The sequence below is a fragment of the Salmo trutta genome, chromosome 13, assembly GCF_901001165.1.
Source record: "Salmo trutta chromosome 13, fSalTru1.1, whole genome shotgun sequence".
Lineage (NCBI taxonomy): Eukaryota > Metazoa > Chordata > Actinopteri > Salmoniformes > Salmonidae > Salmo > Salmo trutta.
Window position 1 is genome coordinate 11865077 of NC_042969.1, and position 24925 is coordinate 11890001.

The following is a 24925-nucleotide window of genomic DNA, read 5'->3' on the forward strand; positions in this document are numbered from 1 at the left end:
AAAAAGATTTAATCAACTTTTGAATAAGGTTGTAACGTAACAAAATGTGGAAAAAGTCAAGGGGTCTGAATACTTTCTGAATGCACTGTACTTCCGCACTATGAGGTTGTAATAATACTGTGAAATTGTGAAAATGATGATAAGGCCATTTTAGTGTAAAAGCTGTTTGAAAAGACTGTCTGAAATTTCCACCTTTTCTGGTAGGATTGAGTTTTGGCCTGCCTGGTGACATCACCAGGCGGTAAATTGGTTAATAGACCAACAAGAAAGAGAGTTCCAAACCTCTCTGGCAATAATAGCTAGTTTTCAGTTTCCCCTTCACTACTCAGAACACTCCCAGACAGTCCTAACAAAATTCTTGCTTGAGAAGCTATTTTTCTTTTTTTTTGACAATTTTAATTTAAAACAATCACAGTAAGGTACTTAATTGTTACCCATAAATTATTTGAAACTTAGATAAAAACAGCTGCATTGGACCATTGGACCTAAGAATTGTTTTGTGTACTGTATGAATAAATTGAATATAAAGACAAAGTTAGGCCTATATGAGTTTTTTATCATGGGCCCAGAAATATCATTTAGAATTGATTAAAGGCATCACATCGTCATTTGAAAAACTAAACGTTTTTGTCAAGGACAGGTCGCCTGCGGTTCAGGTGCAACTGCTCCTACCCGGACAAGTGACAGCTTCAAACCCCTCGACAGCATGTGGATGTGGATGTTTTTGTTGTCCAACCAAATGTACGGCTCGTAATGGGGGGAAACCCCGGGAACATTATTACCCGAAGTCTGTCCAACACCGAAACGGTTGGTAAATAAACTTCCCACTTAGCTAAAAGTGATAGCAAGCTAGATTATCAAATTAGATAGCTGACATATTTTAAATACACTATTTCATAACTCTCCCATTTTACATTTTAGTGGACTTTTAATAAGCCATCGCGGTAAGTTAGCAGTACGCTACACGAGGACACTGTCAGCACAAATGAAATAGTAAGTTACAGTTGTAAATAACACTGAATAACCTACAAGCTAACAACAAAAATCATAGACAAATAATAATAAAATAAGCTAATGATGTCAAAATCATGGAGTGCAGTAACGTTAGCTAGGTGTCGCGTTAGTTGGAATAATGTCAGCAGCTAAATTCGCTAATGGAAATGTCAGCTATAATTTACAAAAGAAGACGACAAATGAAATAATACAGTAGTTAGCTGATGTCTGTTGGAAAAATGTCAGAAGCTGAATTCACTAATGGAAATGTGTCAGCTATAATATACTATTGAAGTTTTTATTATTTTATTTAACTTGGCAAGTTAGTTAAGAACAAATTCTTATTTACAATGACGGCCTAGGAACAGTGGGTTAACTGCCTTATTCAGGGGCAGAACGACAGCTTTGTACCTTGTTAGCTCGGGGATTCGATCGAACAACCTTTCGGTTACTGGCCCAACGCTCTAACCACTAGGCTACCTGTTCAGGTTTAAATTGTAGTTGCAAGATTCACATTTTTGTTAGCATTGGGTGCGTTCGAGCGCAGTGGTCGAGGCGTCACTACAGACCCTGGTTCAATCCCGGGCTGTATCACAACCGGCCGTGTGGGGCGGCACATAATTGGCCCAGCGTTGTCCGGGTTAGGGGAGGGTTTGGCCGTGGTAGGCCGTCATTGTAAAATAAGAATTTGTTCTTAACTGACTTGCCTAGTTAAATAAAGGTTAAATGTACAAAATAAAAAATAAATCATCCTATGGCCATCGCCTTGCATAGAGCTCGCCAGCTTGTAGTCCTAAAACTCGGAAATTAGTTACCTCAGGTTTGATAAACGCTGAAAATAAGGTCTTATGTTAACACAGGCTTAGGAGATCTTATACGTTTTGTTCTGTGAGATAATATCAGTCAGTAAACATTAAGTTGATGAATTATGAAACCTTTATGTGCTTTTTAAAATTAGATTAATGCTTAAATTCACAAAAAGTGATGTTAGCTGATGAATATTATTTCATAGAACAAAACATAAAATCTCCTAAGCCTGCTTTTACCACAGACCTTATTTTCGGCGTTTATTCAAAAACGCCATTCATTTCCCAATAGGCTTTGTCCAACGAACCATGGCGGAGTTAGTGCCTACAAAAAGACGCCATTACTATTTGTCTTTATTGTGGGAGGACTATTGTCAACCAATCATTAGTTTCGCTGAGCAACTATCTTCATTTACACCCGTTACGGCCAGTATGTACATCCAAAAAAGGTCTAAATAAAATGAAGATAGTTGCTCAGCGAAACTCCTTATTTGGTGAGTAACTAATGTATTTTGACATTATAACACTTGCAGAGCTGTCTAATGGGAGTTTGAATTGGAGCTTTCTGGGCGGTAGAGAGGAGGCAGGATGAAATTACACAGATCATGTGTTTTTCAGCTAGCAGGACAAGTTGTGGCATGTCTGCCGGTGATTGAAGTCAACGGACTGGCGAAACACAAAGCTATAATATTTACACAGGTGTAGTTTAGTTAGCTACGTTGATAGTACTGAGGTTGGTATAAAGAACCATACTAATTTGCCACATTTTGTCGACTGTGGGTGGTGTTGTGTTTTAAACAGGGAGATCTGTCACACCTTGCCATCAGAGTGTGATGATGATGGGCTGCAAGAATGATGAGGAAGAGGGTGGTAATAAAGACAACAGATTCTACATCGAGGCCTCCAGCAGCTCAGAAGGTGAGCTGGGGTTTAGTCAATATAAACAGTCCAGCTCACAGAGAGCTCCCCAGGCCACTGGAGGAAACTCTCCCCTCGTTCTGGCCTTCCCTCTCTCGTCTGGCCGGGCTCTACGGGACGTGTCGTCACTGGACAGTAGCCCAAGCCCAACCTCCAGGCGAAGCCTCCACTCAGAGTGGGACCAGGAGCTGGAGTATGATGACGAACCCCTAGAGGAGTGGATGATCCTGGGAGGAGAGGAGCAGGAGGGAGACAGGGACATCCAGCTCAACCTGGGGTACTGGAGCAGCAGCTCAGAGTCACATTCTGGAACAGAGGGTGAGGACCATACAGTTTAACACTTGACAGAGTTCTGCAGATGAGAGTTCCACAGACAAGGGAGTTCCACAGACAGAGAAAAGTTCAGCAGATGGATAATTCCACAGACAAAAGGAGTTCCTCAGATGGAGTTCTATGGATGTTATATTGATTTATACCATGGTGTTGTTGAATACTAGTTTCTGATTGGCTTGAAGGCATTCTAGAGCGAGCATTATTTCCCTGTAACGCCACGGTATATCAGCACAATAGAATTCAATGGCTAGTTAATTTTTGTTTTTGTTTTTTAAACTTTTTATTTATTGTTTTTTTACCCCTTTTTCATGGTATCCAATTGGTAGTTACAGTCTTGTCTCATCGCTGCAACTCCCGTACGGACTCGGGAGAGGCGAAGGTCTAGAGCCGTGCGTCCTCCGAAACACAACCCAACCAAGCCGCACTGCTTCTTGACACAATGCCCGCTTAACCTGGAAGGCAGCCGCACCAATGTGTCGGAGGAAACACCGTACAACTGGCGACCATGTCAGCGTGCACAGCTCGTTCATTCTTACATGTTAAATGTATGAGCTGCTTTTGAAAGCAAAAGTTGAATTTAAAACATTATAGGCATTTTTGTATTGGATTTTCATAATAGCAAGCTAGAAATTATGGTTTGGTTAGCTCAACTAGGAAGTCTGTTTGGTTACCAAGGCAGCTACTTTAGATATCTAGGAAACTTGCTAGCTACATCAGTGGATGATGAACACATTTCTACCTACAAATGAAGACATTTCTAGCAGCAAATGTGTTAAATTATTGCCATGGCTTAGAAGGGATAATCAACTCGGGACTCTATGGGTTCTCTGGAAAATAATGCAACTCTGTGGAAGGTCAGTTCCAATCCGCTAGCGCGTCGTTGTTTTCCATAGAACGCATAGCCTCTCGTTGATTATCCTTTACGTATTTGAATGTATCCCTCATAGAGATGCATATTTGTGACACAGAGTAGCAGTATATGGATATTAATGACTTGTTTGGACACAATGGTCTGCATGTGTTATAAAGGCGCTATGCTTGTTGTCTCTCACAGATGAAGAACTGAATGCAAAATATGCTCTCAAACACAACTGGGCCATAATAGAGAAGGACAAGGTACTATTATTACATTTACATTTAAGTCATTTAGCAGACGCTCTTATCCAGAGCGACTTACAAATTATCATTAGTTATCACTACTCTGGAGTTTAGGTCAGTTTCAGTCTTCATGAAGCCCTCAGGGCTCAGATGATTGGCTTGTTCAAACGATTCTTTATCCTGTTTCTGCCCTGTTCCGGTCCTGTGAAACCAGCCACGCCCATACCGCTACTTCACCTCTGACCGGAGCCTCACCTGTCACAACTGCAACAAGACTGGACACCTGGCCAAGGGCTGTACCACCCCGAGGGTAAGACACACACACACACACACACACACACACACACACACGTGCTCCAACACTGCTCACGTTGTGTTTCTCTGTAAACAGAGGCAACCCACCTGTGTGTTGTGTGGGCTCCAGGGCCATGTCCAGAGGGGCTGTCCAGGCCGGCACTGCCACAGCTGTGGGCTCCCCTCACACGGGTACCAGCCCTGCCCTGAACCCCCTTTCTGGAACCAGCACTGCCACCGCTGTGGGATGGCTGGCCACCTATCAGACGTGAGTGTGTGTGTTTACCACAAGCCTTTATGTGAATTTATGTGTGTTTGTGTGTGTGTTTGTGTGTGTGTGTGTTTGTGTGTAGACTTGAGCATGTGCAGTATGTGTTCACGTGTGTGTCTTTGTGTTGAGTTCAGTGCAACAACGCCTTAATGTGTTCTGTGTCCTTCCCAGGCTTGTCCGGATACATGGAGGCAATTCCACTTCACAGTGAGTGACCACGGAAAAGAGGGGAGGAAGGAAGGAAGGGTGAATTATTAAAATATTGGGACATGTCCCCTGACTGTTTTGTCTTCTTGTTTTAGACTCAGCAGGAGGTTCCCCTCAGGCCACACGTTGACCACACCCACAAACACCACAGACACACCGCTCACTGCTACAACTGCTCCAGGAGAGGACACCTCGGCCATGTGAGACCATCTACATCCGGTGTCTGTCTTTCTCTGTGGCTCTTTCTCTTATTCCTTTCTCTGTTTGTCCTTTAAAAAAAGATCTTATTGTCCCTCTATCTCCCTTTCCCTCTGTATTTTTTGCTCACCCTTCCCCCTTTCTCTCTCTCCCTGCCCGCCTGCCTCTCTCTCAGGAGTGTACTCAGAGGAGGATGGTCAGTGGGACGTTTGCCTCGCTCCCCTACGTCTGTCACTACGACAACAAGCAGGACATCGTCAAATTGAACACCAGGATACACAGAAAAGCCAGAGGTGATGCACCACACACACACACACACACACGTACAAATGTGTCGCAGCATGTATTGTATTTGTTGTTGAGCGTGTTTTGCATGCTGTCTCCAGAGCTACAGGAGGAGGGCTTCATGCCTCTGTTAGAGCGCCAGAGGACCTACGTGACACCAGGGGGCAGTAGTGAAGAGGAGCGGCCCTCCCCAGCTCCAGGGAGGAGGAGAAGCCTGGAAGGCAGGAGGAAGACGTGGCCGGAGAGACGCAAGGAGAGACGGGAGGTGAAGAAGCTGAGGAGAGAGGCCCAAGCCAGGAGAGCGGTTGGGACGACCAAATGGGGCTCAGACGAGGTTGTTTATACCAGGGACCACTTTAAGAACCCCCACAGAGAACCCATACCTCCCCCTCAGAAGAAGAGACGGCGTGAGGAAAGGAGGGAGAGCAGGAGTGAGGAGAGGAGTAGGAAGGGCAGAAGTAAAGAGAGGAGTAGGAAGAATAGAGAAGCAGAGAGGTGGAAGAAGAGAGGAGGGCTGAAGCGTGGGTACCTGTACCCCCGTGATGACTTGGGACCCATGAATGATTACCTCCTCTCCCCCCAAAATAGGGTGCGGATTTCATAAGAATTAAGAGATGTTGTGTTTGTATTGTATTCCATTATGTTTGAATAGCTGATGAGTGTCTTTTAGTCAAGTTTTATGGACAAATGTGGGTTTTATTCTTTTGTGGTAGAAATGGCTGGGTTGTGACATTGCAGGACACTGTTGGAGTATAGGAAAGGTTAAACAAATATATTTTTAAACGTATTCACCCTACTTGAATGATTGACAAATAAAGCATTAGGCTAGGGCGATGTCTTTATTTTCTTTATACCGACTCGTTCACAATACCAAATACTGAAACAAGACTACTACATTCTTTATTCGTTTGGTTCCTCCCCCTCGCTTACCAGACAAAATTAATCAACGCAGTGATCGATTGTTGTCGGGATAATCAATAATATGGCCTGAAAAGACACCACTCGTTTTATGTAGAACAAATGCTCAAATAAATATATTCGAGGTGTCTGATGATTTTTGCACAGCGCAAGAAATGCGTCTTCAGAGATTTCTGTGCTCGATTAGAGTGGTCTGACCAGAGATGCTAACATCCAATTGATTGATATCCACTTACGCTCTCCACTGACATCTACAGAGAAAACATCACCAGCTTCAACAGTGAATGTACAATGCGTGGTGGGGATTTAAATCTGACGAAGACCAACATTCGGCCGCTTCTATCTGGGATCAACCAACACCGTCTAAAAAAGGTTAGCAGCATGCATGCCAACAATGAGCAGAAATTCTAGCAACGAATCTCGGCAGCTAGCTAGTTAAATTGTTTTTCTAGTTCGTTAGCTTTCCTGTTAGCAATAAGCTCGCTAACGTAGACAACGACGGGTTGAGCTAACAATTTAGTAACAAAAAACGTAGCTAGTTAGCCATATAGAATTTTTGGAGGGTTACCAATTGTAATGTGGGAATTGAGGAATATTGCAAATGTATCTAACGTTAGCAAACTGCATTTCTGAACAGTGGTCTATTAGCTAACGTGAACTAGCCCGCGAGACAGCTAACGTTAGCTAATATGCTAACGTTAAATAGCAGCAACCTAAGTTTGTTGGCTGGCTAGGTAGCTACAGTTGTAGTAATATTATTTACTTTTAATATCAGTTGTGTGTTTTAACATTATCCAACCATCAAATAGTGTAACTGAATGTGGAACTCTGGCGAGCGTGTGTCATTTCACACTGACAAGTAGCTAGAAAGAGCAGACAAGCTTCATATGAGACAATAGAAAAACCGAAACGGGTACAGCCCAGATACATACACTAAATATTTGTTATGTACCTATCTGGATTGTTTTGGATTTTTTCATTGTGTGCATTGCTCTGACCGAACAAACTAATATACCAAATTGACCTCCTATAGGGATAAAATAATAAATCCATATTTGGAAGGTTTTTGACTGACGGTGACGCGCAACACAGACCAATAGAAGGTGCACGAACGAACTTATTCACGAACGACCGTAGAGAGGACGGCTCGAACACCCGCTGCTTCCAGTTCTACCTACGCCCCAAACCGAGCGGTTCATGCGAAGGAAGAGACTCCAGAACAGGCCGATTACGAAGATAGCAAGGCGAGGGAAGTAGGCTACGGCAAACCTCCATCTCGCCCAGATACCTCCATTACGTCCACCTACCACCGCCCCCTTCAGCCATGGACCCCCCGAGGACTCGGTCGCGGTCACGGTCAAGTTTTTTCCACTATGGCATGAACGGTGGTGGCAACGGCAATAACGCAATCAACAACGGGAACATGAATGCCAGCGGAGGGATCGGGGTGAGCAACACCGGCTGGGCTCCGCACACAGCGCGCAGCTACACAGAGAACCAGCACACCCAGGGGAACTACCTGTCTAGCGGGGCGCCACGCCACGCTTCGCATGGTGCACACAGACACCCCGGCACTGGTAAGCTTCGTCTCCCTCCCTTTTCCTCTACTAATCTTGATGCATCACACCCCGTGCATAGATGAGTGTACCATGCAATTTAGCAGGTGCCAGGCTTGACATGTAAACAGTGCAGTGTTCCTCTTAGCTGTATAACATCTTCAGGGAAGGGTTTAATCTGTTTGTCTGAAAATATTTTCTCATCCATCCAGTGTTGTCTGTAGTCAGGTGACTGAGGGGTATGGACAGAAACTGTTAGTAGCATCCTCACTGCTTATGTGAAAGGCCTGCTGAACTGCCTGTTTGATCTATAAATTGCCTACATTTCCAAACAACATTCATATATTTAAATTATTGAAAGATGGCTCATGCTGCCTCCAAAGAGCATTTAAGGGAGTTTTGGACAAATGGGAGCTGGATGAGACAGTTTTGGACATGGTAAATTAGCATGTGGAGGTATGTTTTGAATTGATAGCCCAAATTTATTTCAAGAAAAGACGCTCATTATTTGCGCTCCGCAATTTTGTTATTTTATATACAGGGAATTCAATCTGTGTTACCCAGTAGGGTTTTGTGGGTTCCACTTGTGTTAGAGATGTTGACGTGTTCTCTTTAACACCCAGGAAGCTCCTATTCAAACTCCCATTAGACAGCGCTGCAATTATGTCAAAAATAAGTTTGTTACTCACAAAATATGCACTTTTGCTGAACAACTCTTTATTTACACCTGTTTTACAGGCAGTATGTACTTCCAAAAATGGTCAATTTTCCAAGCAACTGGACAAATGTCTGTTCGGCACCTCCAATGCATGAATCACTAATTACTGCCACGCACAGGTCAGACGTCAACAACCGCTCAAATCAAATTATATTGATCACATACACATATTTAGCATATGTTATTGTGGGTGTAGCGAAATGCTTGTTCCTAGCTCCAACAGTGCAGTAATATCTAACAATACACACACATCTAAAAGTAAAAGAATGGAATTAAGAAATATTCAAATATTAGGATGAATGTCAGTGGCATTGACTAAAATACTGTATATACAGTACCAGCTCAATACATTGGAGAGGCATTTTTTGGGTTGCTTGTAAATGGATATTTAGACATTTTTAGGATGTACATATTGGCTGTGACGGGATTAAATGAAGATGGTTGCTTTGTGAAACTCCTTATTTTGTGAGAAACGAAAGTACTTTGACATAACGCATGCAAAGCTGTCTAATGGGTGTTTTGAACCGGAGCTTCCTGGGTATTAGAGAGGACGCACGCCATTACATTTGTTTTCAGAAAAAGCTCTATTTTGGTTGGCTCTGGTACATTCTAATTTAAATTTGAGTCATTTAGCAGACGCTGTTATCCAGAGACTCAGTAGTGAGTGCATACATTCTATTGTACTTCAAACAAGAAACACACAAACTAAATTGCACAACTAATTGCGTTAGTACTGTACAAAGTTAGAAGTGCGCTATTTGATAGATTCCCCTTACCTAGGGCCCCCAGTGGGGAGACCTGAGGTCAACCTACCCCGTCTCCCCGTACTTCTGAGTGGGAGACCTTCCCAGGCAGTAGCCTGCCTAGCTCACATACTAGAATCAGGGCGCCCACTCCGATGAGGTTAATTGACCCACAGTCCATTACGGTGACATCATTGACATGACATGCAAATGAGCGATTAGAAAGCAGATTACGCAAATGTCACCATTCCGAATATGTATCTTTTGTTTTGTGCAGGCGCCCTGTGCCGCCCCCGGCGAGATATCGCCTATGCCTAAATCCGCCACTGGATTTAGGAGTAGCAATGGGATATAGGATATTGACTTCATTCAGTCAGTTCTACATCTTTTATAAAAACTCGTGAAACGCAAACTGTTTGCTCAAATAACCGTAAATAGCCTATGCGCCCCGACTCTGTGGCTGGCCATAGGCCTATAAAACATGCAAAGAAATTAAATGAATCTGCCTCAAAAAGATAAGTGGATTTCAACTCCATTATTATCACTGACGTGGGATGTGTAAATTCACTCTCACAGGAGATGAAGCATCGTGCTCTCCCTCCATGAAAATAATACATTTGACTGCAGCCAACTTCCATCGCACACAAATAACATGGGTGCCGGGACAGACAGACAGACAGACACAGACAGACAGACAGACAGACAGACCAACCAGCAGTGGTCCCTGTCATCGCTCCACTTTGTGATTGACAGGCGCCGTCCTATCATTCATCCGTAGGAGTTGCGTATCGTTCATTCTAGCGGGAGAAGGCTGTACAGACTTCTCTGACTAGCGAGTTGAAACTTTTTAAATGGAAAGAAGCCCAGTTAATTTATGAAGTGGAAAAAGTAGCTGGCTGACAATGAGTCTGCTATCGGCTGTTCGGCTGACAGCCGGAGATTATGAAAACACTGCTCTGAGGAAACATACCATTAGAACAGAGTGGATTACCTCGAGGCAGAAAGGCATATGAATGAATGCAAGCTTTTAATGAAGAGCTTTTGTAATAGCACTGCCTCCATCCGGACCTAATAAATAACCCACACAGGAATATGTGCACGCACAGACACACCTGGCTACACACTTGTGCGGCTCACAAACCTACACACATTAGGCTCACTTGCCAACACACACTGACGCACTACAAAGAGGGATTTATGGGTATGACTGAAATTCTGTATCTCCCAGCTGTTTGATCCTCCTCTCCTGCTCTAAGCAGATGCCTCTTCTTGAATACTGTGTGTGTGGGTTACAGCGTATTTGGTTTAGTGTGTGCTGTGAGCAGAGCTCTCGGCATGTCACGCCTCTTAACATTACTCTCAGGGGAATGTGTCTACTGGATTTGGAGGTGCTGAATATGCCACTTCATTTCACCACCGTTTCTCTCCCTCGGTCTGAGCTCGAACAAACAAACTGCATGTTTTGGCCTTGAGGAAGAGGAGCTTAGGCTTGGCCTAGTGGCTCAATCCTGGAGCCAGGGTTGTACGAATCATGCAGTCACTGGCTCAAATAGGTGCCCTTTCTGTACCGAGGCCCAGATACTAGGGCCTTTATAACCTGGCAAACGTCACCCAACCCGGGCCCGATCCTTTCCCTGTGTCACATCACACGGCTCAGTGTCTGGATCTCTGTGTCCCTCCCTGTCCTTGTCGGAGCTGAGCGCCAGTCGCCTGGCTGCTCTTTTCTGTTCTGCTGCCACTGGCGGTGCGTCTTTGAGCTGTCAGTCTCCCCCGACTTCATAGAGCTGGGAGAGGAGCGCTCTCAGATGTTTTTTTTTCTTCTGAAGAGACTGAGGGGGGCAGGCGGCTAGTTGGGGGAGGGAGAGAGAGAGGAGGTGAGGGGTGGGTGTGTTTTTGGTTTTCAGGAAACTCCGTCAGCACAGTTCAAGGGCATCTCTGCCTGTGAAAGATTGGAGTGTGTGTCTGTGAGGCAGCAGAGGGGGTAGTTTTTAAATTTGAGATCGGAGAGATTGTTACATTGTAGAGAGCATGGTTCTCCCTCTTGTCAGTGGAAGACAGAACATTGTCTGTTTTTTAAACCAGGCCAGTCAAAGCCACTAAGACACATTCAGACCTAGACTGAGCAGACTTTATCCAGCTATACTACGTGTGTGTATATGTTCCCTCAAAGTTTAAACACAATTTGGGCCGCTACTTTCTCTACAGATGGTAATCGCAGAGTGGGTTAAAAGGAGCATGAATGCTGCTGTACATGTTAACCTGTCCAGGTCTATGTTTGAGTCTTTCTATAGCCTACTGCCTGGTTTGACCCTCCTGTTATTCTGTCTCTCTGGCCTGTAGGTGTCCTTCACTTCCACCCTGATAACGTCTGCAGTGATGAGCGGGACAAGGTGAGTATATTTCCCTTTCCCTATTACACCCAGTACCAGGAAAGCTGTAGGAATTCTATAGTATGGTGTTAAAGTAGAAATGACAGTGTTTTAGCAGCATGAAATCTTATAAAAATATGTAAATATTATGCTTTTATTTTTTATAACATGTTCTGTCAAGCAGACACATAGATATGGTCATTTTCACTGTGTCAAACTTTCATAGAATGTTTTGGGAATGATGTAGACTAAGGCATTTTGTGCTTACATGTTATAGCAATATAGAGTTGGAAAGTTTCTGTGGATTTGGACAATTTAAGACAGTGCAGTAAATAAAACCGAATAAAAATGGCAGTCTTGTCCAGGCTACACAGATTGGTGCAGTAAATAAAACCGAATAGAAATGGCAGTCTTGTCCAGGCTACACAGATTGGTGCACCATAGCCAATCAGAGCTACAGTAGGCCTATATGCAAATAAGCCATTTGCCACATGGGCCTGCCATCATTCACTTTGAACTAGACTGTTTACAGGCAGTAGCAACAGCACAACTTTAGATCATTAGAAAGCATTTGCCAAGAGTCACAAAATACACCTGAGTGGATTTCTGCACATACAGTACCAGTCAAAAGTTTGGACAGGCCTACTCATTCAAGAGTTTCATTATTTTTACTATTTTCTAGACTGTAGAATAATAGTGGAGACATCAACCCTATTAAATAACTCGTATGGAATCATGTAGTAACCAAACAAGTTTTAAACAAATCAAAATATATTTGAGATTCTTCGAAGTAGCCACCCTTTGCCTTGACAGTTTTGCACACTCTTGGCATTCTCTCAACCAGCTTCATGAGTTAGTCACCTGGAATGCATTTCAATTAACAGGTGTGCCATGTTCATTTCAGGAATTTCTTTCCTTAATTTGTTTGAGCCAATCAGTTGTGTTGTGACAAGGTAGGGGTGGTATATGGAAGATTGCCATATTTGGTAAAAGACAAAGTCCATATTATGGCAAGAACAGCTCAAATAAGCAAATAGAAACGACAGCCAAATCGTTACTTTAAGACATGGTCAGTCAATATGGAACATTTCAAGAACTTCTAAAGTTTCTTCAACTGCAGTTACAAAAACCAAGTGCTATGATGAAGCTCGTGTGGACCGCCACAGAAAAGGAAGACCCGGAGTTACCTCTGCTGCAGAGGATAAGTTCTGCTGCAGAGGATAAGTTCTGCTGCAGAGGATAAGTTCTGCTGCAGAGGATAAGTTCTGCTGCAGAGGATAAGTTCTGCTGCAGAGGATAAGTGCTTCATAGTTCAAGTAACACACATCTCAACATCAACTGTTCAGGGGAGACTGCATGAATCGGGCCTTCACGGTTGAATTGCTGCAAAGAAACCAATACTAAAGGACACCAATATTAAGAGACTTGCTTGGATGAAGAAACACGAGCAATGGACATCTGTCCTTGGTCTGATAAGTCCAAACTTGAGGTTTTTGGTTACAACCACCGTGTCTTTGTGAGATGCAGAGAAGGTGAACGTATGATCTCCGCATGTGTGGTTCCCACCGTGAAGCGTGGAGGAGGTGGTGTGGGGGTGCTTTGCTGGTAACACTCGTGATTTATTTAGAATTCAAGGCACACTTAACCAGCATGGCTACCACAGCGTTCTGCAGTAATACGCCATCCCATCTGGTTTTCCCTTAGTGGGACTATCATTTGTTTTTCAACAGGACAATGACTCAACACACCTCCAGGCTGTGTAAGGGCTATTTTACTCTCCTTCTTGGTGATGGAGCTGCATCAGATGACCTGGCCTCCACAATCACCTGACCTCAACCCAGTTGAGTTGGTTTGGGATGAGTTGGACCGCAGAGTGAAGGAAAAGCAGCCAACAAGTGCTCAGCATATGTTCTCAAAGCATTCCAGGTGAAGCTGTGTGCAAAGGGTGGCTACTTTGATGAATCGCAAACATAAATCAAAATATATTTTAACACTTTTTTTTTTTTGCTTACTACATGATTCCATATAGTTTTGATGTCTTCACTATTATTCTGCAATGTAGTAAAAATAAAGAAACCCTTGAATGAGTAGGTGTTTGCTTTTTGGCTGGTACTTTATGTAAATACCACGGAGTCTTCTTACATTTGGGAACTGTAAAGTCCTATTGATCAAACCATGAACAGGTAGGGATCTCCTCCCTTTTGACTATTAGATCAACAACTGTTAGCTTAACCTCATCTTGTTCTGGCTAACAGTGGACAAACCCTCTCAAACGTTTTAATCTTGTATTTGGCTGTCAAAATTGCGCTGATAAACAATGGGGAATAATGGTAGCCTGCTTGCCCTTCTGCAGCCTGCCTGCCGATGCATGGTTGTCCCAACCCACGTTTTGACAACTGAATGAGAACATGCCCATTTGACCGACGCCAAATACATGTACAACCAAGAGATATGCTAACTATGGATAAGTCGTTTTAAGTTCAACCTAGCTAACTAGCAAAATTATTCACATTTCTTGTTAGCTAACCAAATGACACCAATATCTCTAGCTGCAGCCACCGAAAAATGTATATGGGGAAGACGGCCACTCACCCACTCATTGGTGACTTGACATCCTTCCAACAGGTTAGGTAGCTAACTAGGCTCTGTGCTTTTAGCTTACTAAAGAAATAGCTACATGAATAGATAAGCTAGCCTTTTAGCCCTGTTATCGTAGACTTGTGATGCCCTCGCGTGTTTGATTGTATTGGCCTTAATTTTTTATACATTTTTTTTTGTCAAATATTGAGTTAACTGAAACCGTGCATCCGTATGAATGGCTGTAAGCAGAAAACAATGTACCAGCTGTGATTTACAACCAGAGAGACATTTTTGTTGGACTACCAGGAAATGTAATGGTGAATTATATTAATCATGCATTAAACTGTATCCATCTATTCTGCCAACAGTACCCTACTCTGCGTCAGGTCCTATTTCGCAAAAAAATCCATATTTTTTTTAAACCTCTTTTGAAGTTGGGTTTTGTAGCATAAATTGTCAATTTGGTTTTTTTGATTTATAATTCTGTTTTAATATCTGCAAAGTAGTTAACTCTGTCAGTTCTACTTAAAAAAAAGTATCTGTCTCTGTGTCTCTGTGTCTCTCTCTCTGTGTCTGTAGATGGAGGACAGTCCTAGCCCAAAGCGACAGCGTCTTTCCCAGCAGTCTATGTTAGATCTAAGCTCTGCCCCTCCCCCCACCCCATCTTCTCCCATTCGTCCCTGGGAGCTACCCCACACCCCCACTACCTGGGCCCCACCCCCACCCAGTCGCAGACCACACCCACACTACCTGCCAGAGCGATGCCACACTCCTGTCCGCAACCGCCGCAGGTAAGTGTGTGTGTGTGTGTGTGTTAAATGTTACAATGGGTTCGACATCATTGTGGAGTCATTTTTCCTCTGGGCATTATCTGTTGTGATGAGGATGTTTGGTAGAAAGAGACTGACATCTTAATTTCTCCCCCCCCCCAGTCCTCCAATGAGACGCCAGCGAGGCCGCCGTGACCGTCTCCCCCATCACCACCCCCCCCACCCTCATCACCACCACTACCACCACCATTACCACAACCCGCACCATCACCCCCACCACAGCCTCTCAGCAGGGCTTCAGGATGAGAACTACCGCCACCCCGTCCCCCCTCAGAGTTACCCCTATAACCAGCCTGAGGAGCGCCCCCTCCACCACCCTGCTAACCTGTCCCCCAGGCTGATGCACCCTCCCCCTCAGCAGCAGAGCAGTGTGGTGCTGGACCTCCATGACCAGGTCAGTGAGGAAACAGGAAGCTACTTTTTATAGTTGTCAGTAAAGCATTATTGAATTTGATTAGGGTCATCTTTTATCCTTCTACGTGGGGGTTCAGGTAGTGTGGTTGTTTGAACTCTGACCTTTGACTTCTGCTCAGGTATCGTACCCAGTCTCTCCCCCTGGTGGCCCCCCCGGCCTGCCCTCCCACTCGGCCCCCCAGCAGCTCCCAGCATGCTCGGTGGTCTTTAGTGGGCAGCACTACCCTGTCTGCAGTGTCCCTCCATCTGTGAGTTCAACTAGCCTGACTATCTGACTTGTGTATCTCTTTGATACTCTGACACTGATCATATGCCTACTTCAGAAAGTATTTATACCCCTTGATTTATTCCACATTTTGTTGTTACAGCCCGATTGCAAAATTGATTAACACAGAAGAATTCACCCATCTATACACAATACCCCATAATAACAAAGTGAAAACATGTTTTTAGAAATGTTAGTATTATATTTTATTATTATATTGAAAATGTATAAATACCTAATTTGCACAAGTATTCAAACCCCTGAGTCAATACTTTGTAGAAGCACCTTTGGCAGTGATTACAGCTGTGAGTTTTTCTGGGTAAGTCTCTAAGAACTTTCCACACCTGGATTGTGCAACATTTGCCCATTATTCTTTAAGCTCTGTCAAATTGGTTGTTGATCATTGCTAGACAATTTTCAGATCTTGACAGGGATTTATAAGTCGATTTAAGTCAACTAACTCGACCACTCGAACATTCAGTCTTCTTGGTAAGCAACTCCAGTGTAGATTTGGCCTTGACCTTTTAACAGAACAATACAATTCATCTCCCAGTGTCTGGTGGAAAGCAGACTGAAGCAGGTTTCCCTCTCGGATTTTGCCTGAGCTTAGCTCCATTCTGTTTTTCTTTTTAGTCCCCACTCCTTAATGATTACATTTTACATTACATTTTAGTCATTTAGCAGACGCTCTTATCCAGAGCGACTTACAGTAAGTAGTGAATGCATACATTTCATAATTTTTTTTCTCCGTACTGGTCCCCCGTGGGAATCGAACCCACAACCCTGGCGTTGCAAACACCATGCTCTACCAACTGAGCCAAGCATACCCATAACATGATGCAGCTACCACTTTGCTTGAAAATATGGATAGTGGTACTCGGTAATGTATTGGATTTGCCCCAAACACAACACTTTGTTTTCAGGACAAGAAGTGATTAGCTTTGGCACTTTTTCTGCTGTTACTTTAGTGCAACTATTCCCAAACTGAGGTATGTGCAATGCCATCAGGGGTACACCAAATAAAAATGTGATTCACATTTTCAAACAGTATATTTATGTTTTCCAATGGGGCTATGCATTTGGGTGTTTTTTTAAAATGTATTTTTATTTTATTTTTTTCACGCCTGGCTAGCCTCGTTTCACTGCCATAAATAAAATTAAACCATCTAGTGTTAGGCGAAATAATGCAATGCCAAATAATTAACATCCAATCACATTAACCGTTACTCTCTCGCGGGAAACCTTCCCTCTTACGCAGACATTTAGAAACAAAACATGACAATAAAAAAATAATAAAATAGGCCACAGGAGTTTTTTGAGCGAAAATGACGGCTTTTGAGTAGTAAGACATGTATAAAAGCAACAGATACCATTAATATGAAGGGGCTAGAAGCGTCTTATATGGTGAGCTACCGAGTGGCTGGGACAGGCGAGCCCCATACTGTTGTGGAGGACTTCATTCTTCCTGCTGCTGTGGATATGGTTGGGACAATGCTGGGGGTTAAGGCCAAAACTATACAGACAATGACTTCATCAAACAACACTGTTTCATGACGCATCAGTGACATGGCAGGAGATGTTTTGAAACAATTACTGCTTTGCATACAAGCGTTACAGCTGGATGAGTCAACAGACGTGGCGGGCCTGGCACAGCTCCTGGTATATGTCCGTTACGTTTATGGGGGGTCAATTAAGGAAGACAAGTTACTGCAGGGGGTGCTGAGATGTTGGTTATCAAGGGGCAAAGTATTGACACTTTTTTTTTTTTAATTGAGAGACGAGCTTAAAGTTCTCCTTTACTGACCACCATTTTCACTTGTCTGACCGCTTGCATGATGACGGGTTTCTCACACGGCTGGCCTATCTGGGTGATGTTTTTTCTCACCTGAATGATCTGAATCTAGGATTACAGGGACTCTCCGCAACTAGCCTCAATTTTGTCCCGCATATTGAATATATGATTAAGAATTTGGAGCTCCTCTGTCTGCATTAACAAGGACAACACACAGGTCTTTCCATCATTGTATGATTTTTTTTTTTCTCTCGCAACAAAGCATCCTTCACTCATGCTGCCGAACATACCCTCGTAAAACTGACTGTCCTACCGATCCTCGACTTCGGCGATGTCATTTACAAAATAGCCTCCAATACCCTACTCAATAAACAGGATGCAGTCTATCACAGTGCCATCCGTTTTGTCACCAAAGCCCCATATACTAACCACCACTGCGACCTGTACGCTCTCGTTGGCTGGCCCTCGCTTCATACTCGTCGCCAAACCCACTGGCTCCATGTCATCTATAAGTCTTTGCTAGGTAAAGTCCTCCCTTATCTCAGCTCACTGGTCACCATAGCAGCACCCACCTGTAGCACGCGCTCCAGCAGGTAAATCTCACTGGTCACCCCCAAAGCCAATTCCTCCTTCGGTCGCCTCTCCTTCCAGTTCTCTGCTGCCAATGACTGGAACGAACTACAAAAATCTCTGAAACTGGAAACACTTGTTTCCCTCACTAGCTTTAAGCACCAGCTGTCAGAGCAGCTCCCAGATTACTGCACCTGCACATAGCCCATCTATAATTTAGCCCAAACAACTACCTCTTCCCCTACTGTATTTATTTATTTTGCTCCTTTGCACCCCATTATTTCTACTTTGCACGTTCTTCCACTGCAAATCTACCATTCCAGTGTTTTACTTGCTATATTGTATTTACTTCGCCACCATGGCCTTTTTTGCCTTTACCTCCCTTATCTCACCTCATTTGCTCACACTGTATATAGACTTATTTTTCTACTGTATTATTGACTGTATGTTTGTTTTATTCCATGTGTAACTCTGTATGTGTCAAACTGCTTTTCTTTATCTTGGCCAGGTCACAATTGTAAATGAGAACTTGTTCTCAACTTGCCTACCTGGTTAAATAAAGGTGAAATAAATAAAATAAAAATGTGCATCCTTTCAAGCACAACCTTTTGATGAATAAATAAGGTTTTATATGTAAGATGGTTAAATAAAGAGCAAAATTATTGATTATTATTTGTGCCCTGGTCCTATAAAAGCCCTTTGTCACCGGGTTGTGACAAACTCACACTCATTCTTATGTTTAATAAATGTATCATATGGTGTGTGTGAGGCAGGCTTACAATGATGGCAAAAAACATCATTTGAGAGTGCGCTGACCCTGGTGCTAGAGGGGCTATGCAGCTGGAGGTTGAATGTTTGAAGAGGTACGGGACTATAAAAAGTTTGGGAACCACTGCTTTATTGTCTTGTTGCAAACAATGCATCTTTTGGAATATGTTTATTCTGTACAGGCTTCCTTTTTAACTCTGTCATTTAGGTTAGTATTGTGAATGTTGTTGATCCAGCCTCAGTTTTCTCCTATCACAGCCATTCAATTCTGTAACTGTTTTAAAGTCACCATTGGCCTCATGGTGAAATCGCTGAGTGGTTTCCTTCCTCTCCGGGAGCTGAGTTAGGAAGGACTCCTTTATCTTTGTAGTGACTGGGTGTATTGATACACCACCCAAAGTGTAATTAATAACTTCACCATGCTCAAAGGGATATTCAATGGCTGCTTTTTTATTTTGTATCCATCTACCAATGGGTGCCCTTTGAGAGGCATTGGAAAACCTCCCTGGTCTTTGTGGTTGAATCTCTGTTTGAAATTCACCGCTCGACTGAGGGACCTTACAATTATCTGTATGTGTGGGTTACAGAAATGCGGTAGTAATACAAAAATAATGTTCAACACTATTGCACACAGTGAGTCCATGAAACGTATGACTTCTTAACACAATTTTACTCATTACCTTATTTAAGCCATAACAAAAGGGTTGAGTAGCTATTGACTCAAGGCATTCTTTTGTATTTTCATTTTTTATCAATTTGAAAAACAATTCGACTTTGACATTATGGGGTTTTGTGTGTAGGCCAGTGAATGTTTTCCATGTGTACGTGTGTTCATATCCATGTGTACGTGTGTTCATATCCATGTGTACATGTGTTCATATCCACACACACCAGCATTTTACTGCCCTGTTAGGAGCTAGTAACACACACACACCAGCATTTTACTGCCCTGTTAGGAGCTAGTAACACACACACACCAGCATTTTACTGCCCTGTTAGGAGCTAGTAACACACACACACACACACACACACACCAGCATTTTACTGCCCTGTTAGGAGCTAGTAACACACACACACACACACACACACACACACACACACACACACACACACCAGCATTTTACTGCCCTATTAGGAGCTAGTAACACACACACACACACACCAGCATTTTACTGCCCTGTTAGGAGCTAGTAACACACACACACACACACACACACCAGCATTTTACTGCCCTGTTAGGAGCTAGTAACACACACACACACACACACCAGCATTTTACTGCCCTGTTAGGAGCTAGTAACACACACACACACACACACCAGCATTTTACTGCCCTGTTAGGAGCTAGTAACACACACACACCAGCATTTTACTGCCCTGTTAGGAGCTAGTAACACACACACACACACACACACACCAGCATTTTACTGCCCTGTTAGGAGCTAGTAACACACACACACACCAGCATTTTACTGCCCTGTTAGGAGCTAGTAACTAACACACACACACACACCAGCATTTTACTGCACCTGCTATAACATCTGCAACCAATACACTTTGTATAGAGGAGATGAAATCATCATGTAATATGTTATTTCTCTCTCAGGTTCTGCAGACGTGCTCTGTGCAACATCTGCCCATGCCCTACCCGTTCCCCTCTCTGCTGTCCAGTGACCCCACCTTTCTCCTGCCCCCTCCACACCTGTCCCACCATCCCCCTCACATCCCCCAGCCCGGACAGTTTGGATCCTACCCCACACAGCAGGCCAGATCGGTGAGTGGCACTAGGGTTTTACAAAAAGGAGGGGCGGGGCGTGTTGAGTGTGTTCAGTCTAGCATTAAAAACCATTTGAAGCTCATTAATGACATCTCTCGCTCTTTTTACCCTAGCCGTTACACAGGATAGAGAATGACCTCTCGCTCTTTTTACCCTAGCCGTTACAGAGGATAGAGAATGACCTCTCGCTCTTTTTACCCTAGCCGTTACAGAGGATAGAGAATGACCTCTCGCTCTTTTTACCCTAGCCGTTACAGAGGATAGAGAATGACCTCTCGCTCTTTTTACCCTAGCCGTTACAGAGGATAGAGAATGACCTCTCGCTCTTTTTACCCTAGCCGTTACAGAGGATAGAGAATGACGTGGAGCTGTTGGGGGAGCACCTGTCGTTAGGGGCGGGTCTACACTTCCCCCCTGCGGCCCACCCCGGCCTGCCCCCCCACTCCACTCAGCTCCATTTCCTCTCCCATGAGCCTCTGCCACAGGAGTTCTTTGGAGTGGTGAGTATCTCTCTTGCCTCTGTTCATTATCCCCAATCCCCTTTATCTTCCCACATCAGAGGGATTGTTGCATCATTATATTGTAACTCATTTTAAAGGCCTGCGTTGGCTATTTTTTTCAGTTGGTCATATGAAATCCAATACTTATTTCTCCCTTCTCTTTCAGTCGTATCCTAACTTCATGCCACGGCGTATCCCAGGACGACGCTACCGCTCGCAGCAGCCACTGCCACCCTCGCCTTACCACCCCAGTTTCTTGCCTTACTTCCTGTAAGTCACCCGTCACTAGCTCTACATCATGGGTGTTGTAGTTTAGACAATCAGGAGACTCCGCCCTATTGGTTGGAAGTAGCCTACTCTTATGGCATAGCGCATTTGTGCGAATACAGTCAAGCTTTTTTTGTGCTCTGTTTGTCACATGAGCTGTGTATGCACAGTGTCTTTAGGTAAGTGCGTTTCTCTCCCTGTCTGTCAGCTCTATGCTGCCAGTCCAGCCTACAGGCCCTGCCATCAGCTTGGAGCTAGACGTAGATGACGGCGAGGTGGAGAACTACGAGGCTCTTCTCAACCTGGCCGAGCGTCTGGGAGAGGCCAAACTCCGAGGACTGACTAAGGGAGACATCGAGCAGCTGCCTTCCTATAGGTTCAACCCCAACAACCACCAATCAGAACAGACGCTGTGAGTACTTCTCCTTGACCTACCAGAACTGAGGATACTATCCTCCTCGCCGATCCGAGTATACAGTTGGTGGTTTTGTTGAAATGTTGTAATAAAGTTGTGTTGCAGGTGTGTGGTGTGTATGAGTGACTTTGAGTCTCGTCAGCTGCTGCGCGTTCTACCCTGCAGTCATGAGTTCCACGGGAAGTGTGTCGACAAGTGGCTCAGGGTGAGTCTCTCGCTCTAGTATTTCACAAAGCACAACCAACTACACTGAACTAAAATATAAACTCCACATGTAAAGTGTTGGTCCCATGTTTCATGAGCTGAAATAAATGATCCCAGAAATGTTCCACACACACAAAAAGCTTATTTCTCTCCAATTTTAGAGCAGATGTTTGTTTACATCCCTGTTAGTGAGCGTTTCTTCTTTGCCAAGATAATCCATCCACCTGACAGGTGTGGCATATCAAGAAGCTGATTAAACAGCATGATCGTTACACAGGTGCATCTTGTGCTGGGGACAATAAAAGGCCTCTCTAAAATGTGCTGTTTTGTAACACAACACAATGCCACAGATGCCTCCATTTTTGAGGGAGAGTGCAATTGGCATGCTGACTGCTGGAATGTCCACCAGAGCTGTTGCCAGATTGTTAATTTCTCTACCAGAAGCCACCTCCAACAGCCCAGGACCTCCACATCCGGCTTCTTCACCTGCGTGATCGTTTAAGATCAGCCACCTGACAAAACTGTGGGTTTGCACAACCTGAAGAATTTCTGCACAAACTCAGAGACCGTCTCAGGGAAGCTTGTCTGTGTGTTTGTGGTCTTCACCAGGGTCTTGACCCGGCTTTAGTGGGCAAATGCTAACTTTCGATTGCCACTGGCCCACTGTATTGTTTCAACTGTACCGGGCAGATGGCAGACTGCGTTTATTGCGTCATGTGGGCGAGCGGTTTGCTGATGTCAACGTTGTGAACAGAGTGCCCAATAATGGCACTGGGGTTATGGGCAGGCATAAGCTACGGAGAATAAACACAATTGGATTTTTATCGATGGCAGCTTGAAAGCACAGAGATACCGTGCTGAGATCCTGAGGCCCGTTGTCATGCCATTCATCTGCCGCCATCGCCGAAATGTTTCAGCATGATAATGCACGGCCCTGCGTCGCAAGGATCTGTACACAATTCCTGCAAGCTGAAAATGTCAGTTCTTCCATGCTCTGGATCAACGTGTACGACAGTGTTCCTGCCAATGTCCAGCAACTTTGCACAACCTTTGAGTTGGACAACATTCCACAGGCCACAATCAACTCAATGCGATGGAGATGTATCGTGCTGCATTAGGCAAATGATGGTCGCACCAGTTACTGACTGGACTTCTGATCCACGGCCATTTAAAAAAAAAAAATGTTTTAAGTTAAAGTTATCTGTATACCAAGTCATGTGAAATCCATAGATTAGGCCCTAATGAATTTCTTCCAATTTCCTTATGAACTGTAACTCAGTAAAATCTTTTAAATTGTTGCGTTTTTATATTTTTGTTCAGTATCCTTCTGAGTCGGTAAACAAACTGACAGGGTTTATACTGCCAGCTGGAGTGTTATTTCAACACGTATAAAGCCAAGGTTGGCGAAATATATATTTTTTTTCATGTTGCTTTTAACATTTTTTTTGTTGTTCTGTGTAGTTGGCAAACGTACGTTTCTAGATACTGTGAAACAACATCTTATGTCTTCATACCTAATTCTTGATCCAACTGAAGCGCCCTCTAAAAAAACTAACTGAAGTACTCCTGTAATGATCATGTTAACTGACTATGTATCGCACTCTCGCTCTCTGGTTATCTCTTGCTCCAGGCTAACAGGACGTGTCCCATCTGTAGGGCTGATGCCTCAGAGGTCCAGCGAGACTCAGAGTGACCACCAGGGGGAGACAACCACTCTCACTGTCAAACAGTTTTAGCACTGCCCCCCCATCCCTCCCCTGCATCTCTTTTCCTCCTCCTGTCACTCTGCTCTCATTTTACTGCCCCTCACTCCACCTTCAATCTCTTTTTGAAGTGTTTCTGCCTCCTGTAACTCTGCTCTCATCTCTCCTTTAGCCCTCTTGCCCTTCTGTCCTCTTCATCCTCACACTCCATTCCCTCTGGTCCCCCCCCCGTCTCTCTAGCTCTGGATCTCCCTCAGCTGAACCCACTGGTGGGTGGGTGGGTGGGTGTGTGCGCACAAGCTAATGTCCATCCGTATGATTCCTGTCCTTGGTATGTGCCAGCGTTGGGTTTGTGTGTATGAGAGACTGTATTTTTAGTTAGTCTCTGATCATGTATTTGTGTGTTTAGACTTGGGTATCCACATGTAGTTGACACTTAAGGGCCCATGCCACTCCGCTGCCTCTCTGTAGCCTGAACTAGTTGCTTTTTGTTTACTTTCTCTGCCTGGCAGTTTACCTCATCATTCCTGTTGGTCATTGTTACCACGACGACACGCTTCGCTGTATTCCTCTGAAGTTTCTCATTATTTTCTTAATTTTTGTTCCTTAAAAGATTAGTTTGTCTGACTTTGCAGTGGCACATGTGTTATATACTGTATAAATATATGAATATCTGTATACCAAATAAAAGGCTTGATATGAACTTTTTTTTTTTTTTTTTTTTTTAAACACATTTTTGGACCGTTTTTTAAAAATGAATTATGAGATGTGATGCAGTTGGGTTTGATTGTGCTGGATTGATTAGTCTGTTCTGTATGTTAGACTTTACGTGGTGGTTAATTAATAAAAGACATGATACACACTGATCTGCCTGCTTCATGTAGAGGGGAGATGCCAGAGCAAACGATGGCAGAGGGAACTTCAAAGCAGAAGCTGGGCGTCCTATCGCCTCACCACGGAACGTGGTGGAAGGTGATTTCCTAACCCCACAACCACCTGCTGCCTTTAGCCGTTAGTAGTTCTGCTGTGTTTCTTCTCTCAATTGATGGCGACTGGCTTTCTGTAGTTGAGCTTCAACTGTAATGACTGCAAACTGCCAACAGGTGGTGCCACTGTTCTTTGTAAGGCATGAT

General features: G+C 43.9%; 2 protein-coding genes across 2 annotated transcripts; both read left to right on the forward strand.

The window, feature by feature from the left end:
• The first annotated feature begins 758 nt into the window (after positions 1-758).
• Positions 759-6237, forward strand: LOC115205208 (zinc finger CCHC domain-containing protein 7). The gene is made up of 9 exons (XM_029770944.1): positions 759-807; positions 2601-3035; positions 4105-4166; positions 4363-4458; positions 4540-4710; positions 4885-4920; positions 5016-5120; positions 5294-5411; positions 5505-6237. Exons 2-9 carry the CDS (start codon positions 2633-2635, stop codon positions 6005-6007), a joined length of 1494 nt encoding a protein of 497 aa, XP_029626804.1. The 5' UTR covers positions 759-807; positions 2601-2632; the 3' UTR covers positions 6008-6237.
• A 304-nt stretch (positions 6238-6541) lies between these two features.
• Positions 6542-24658, forward strand: rnf38 (ring finger protein 38). The gene is made up of 12 exons (XM_029770942.1): positions 6542-6693; positions 7355-7898; positions 11679-11728; positions 14867-15078; positions 15220-15511; positions 15651-15779; positions 20533-20700; positions 21042-21203; positions 21370-21473; positions 21679-21882; positions 21991-22090; positions 23720-24658. Exons 2-12 carry the CDS (start codon positions 7646-7648, stop codon positions 23780-23782), a joined length of 1737 nt encoding a protein of 578 aa, XP_029626802.1. The 5' UTR covers positions 6542-6693; positions 7355-7645; the 3' UTR covers positions 23783-24658.
• The last annotated feature ends 267 nt before the right edge of the window (positions 24659-24925 follow it).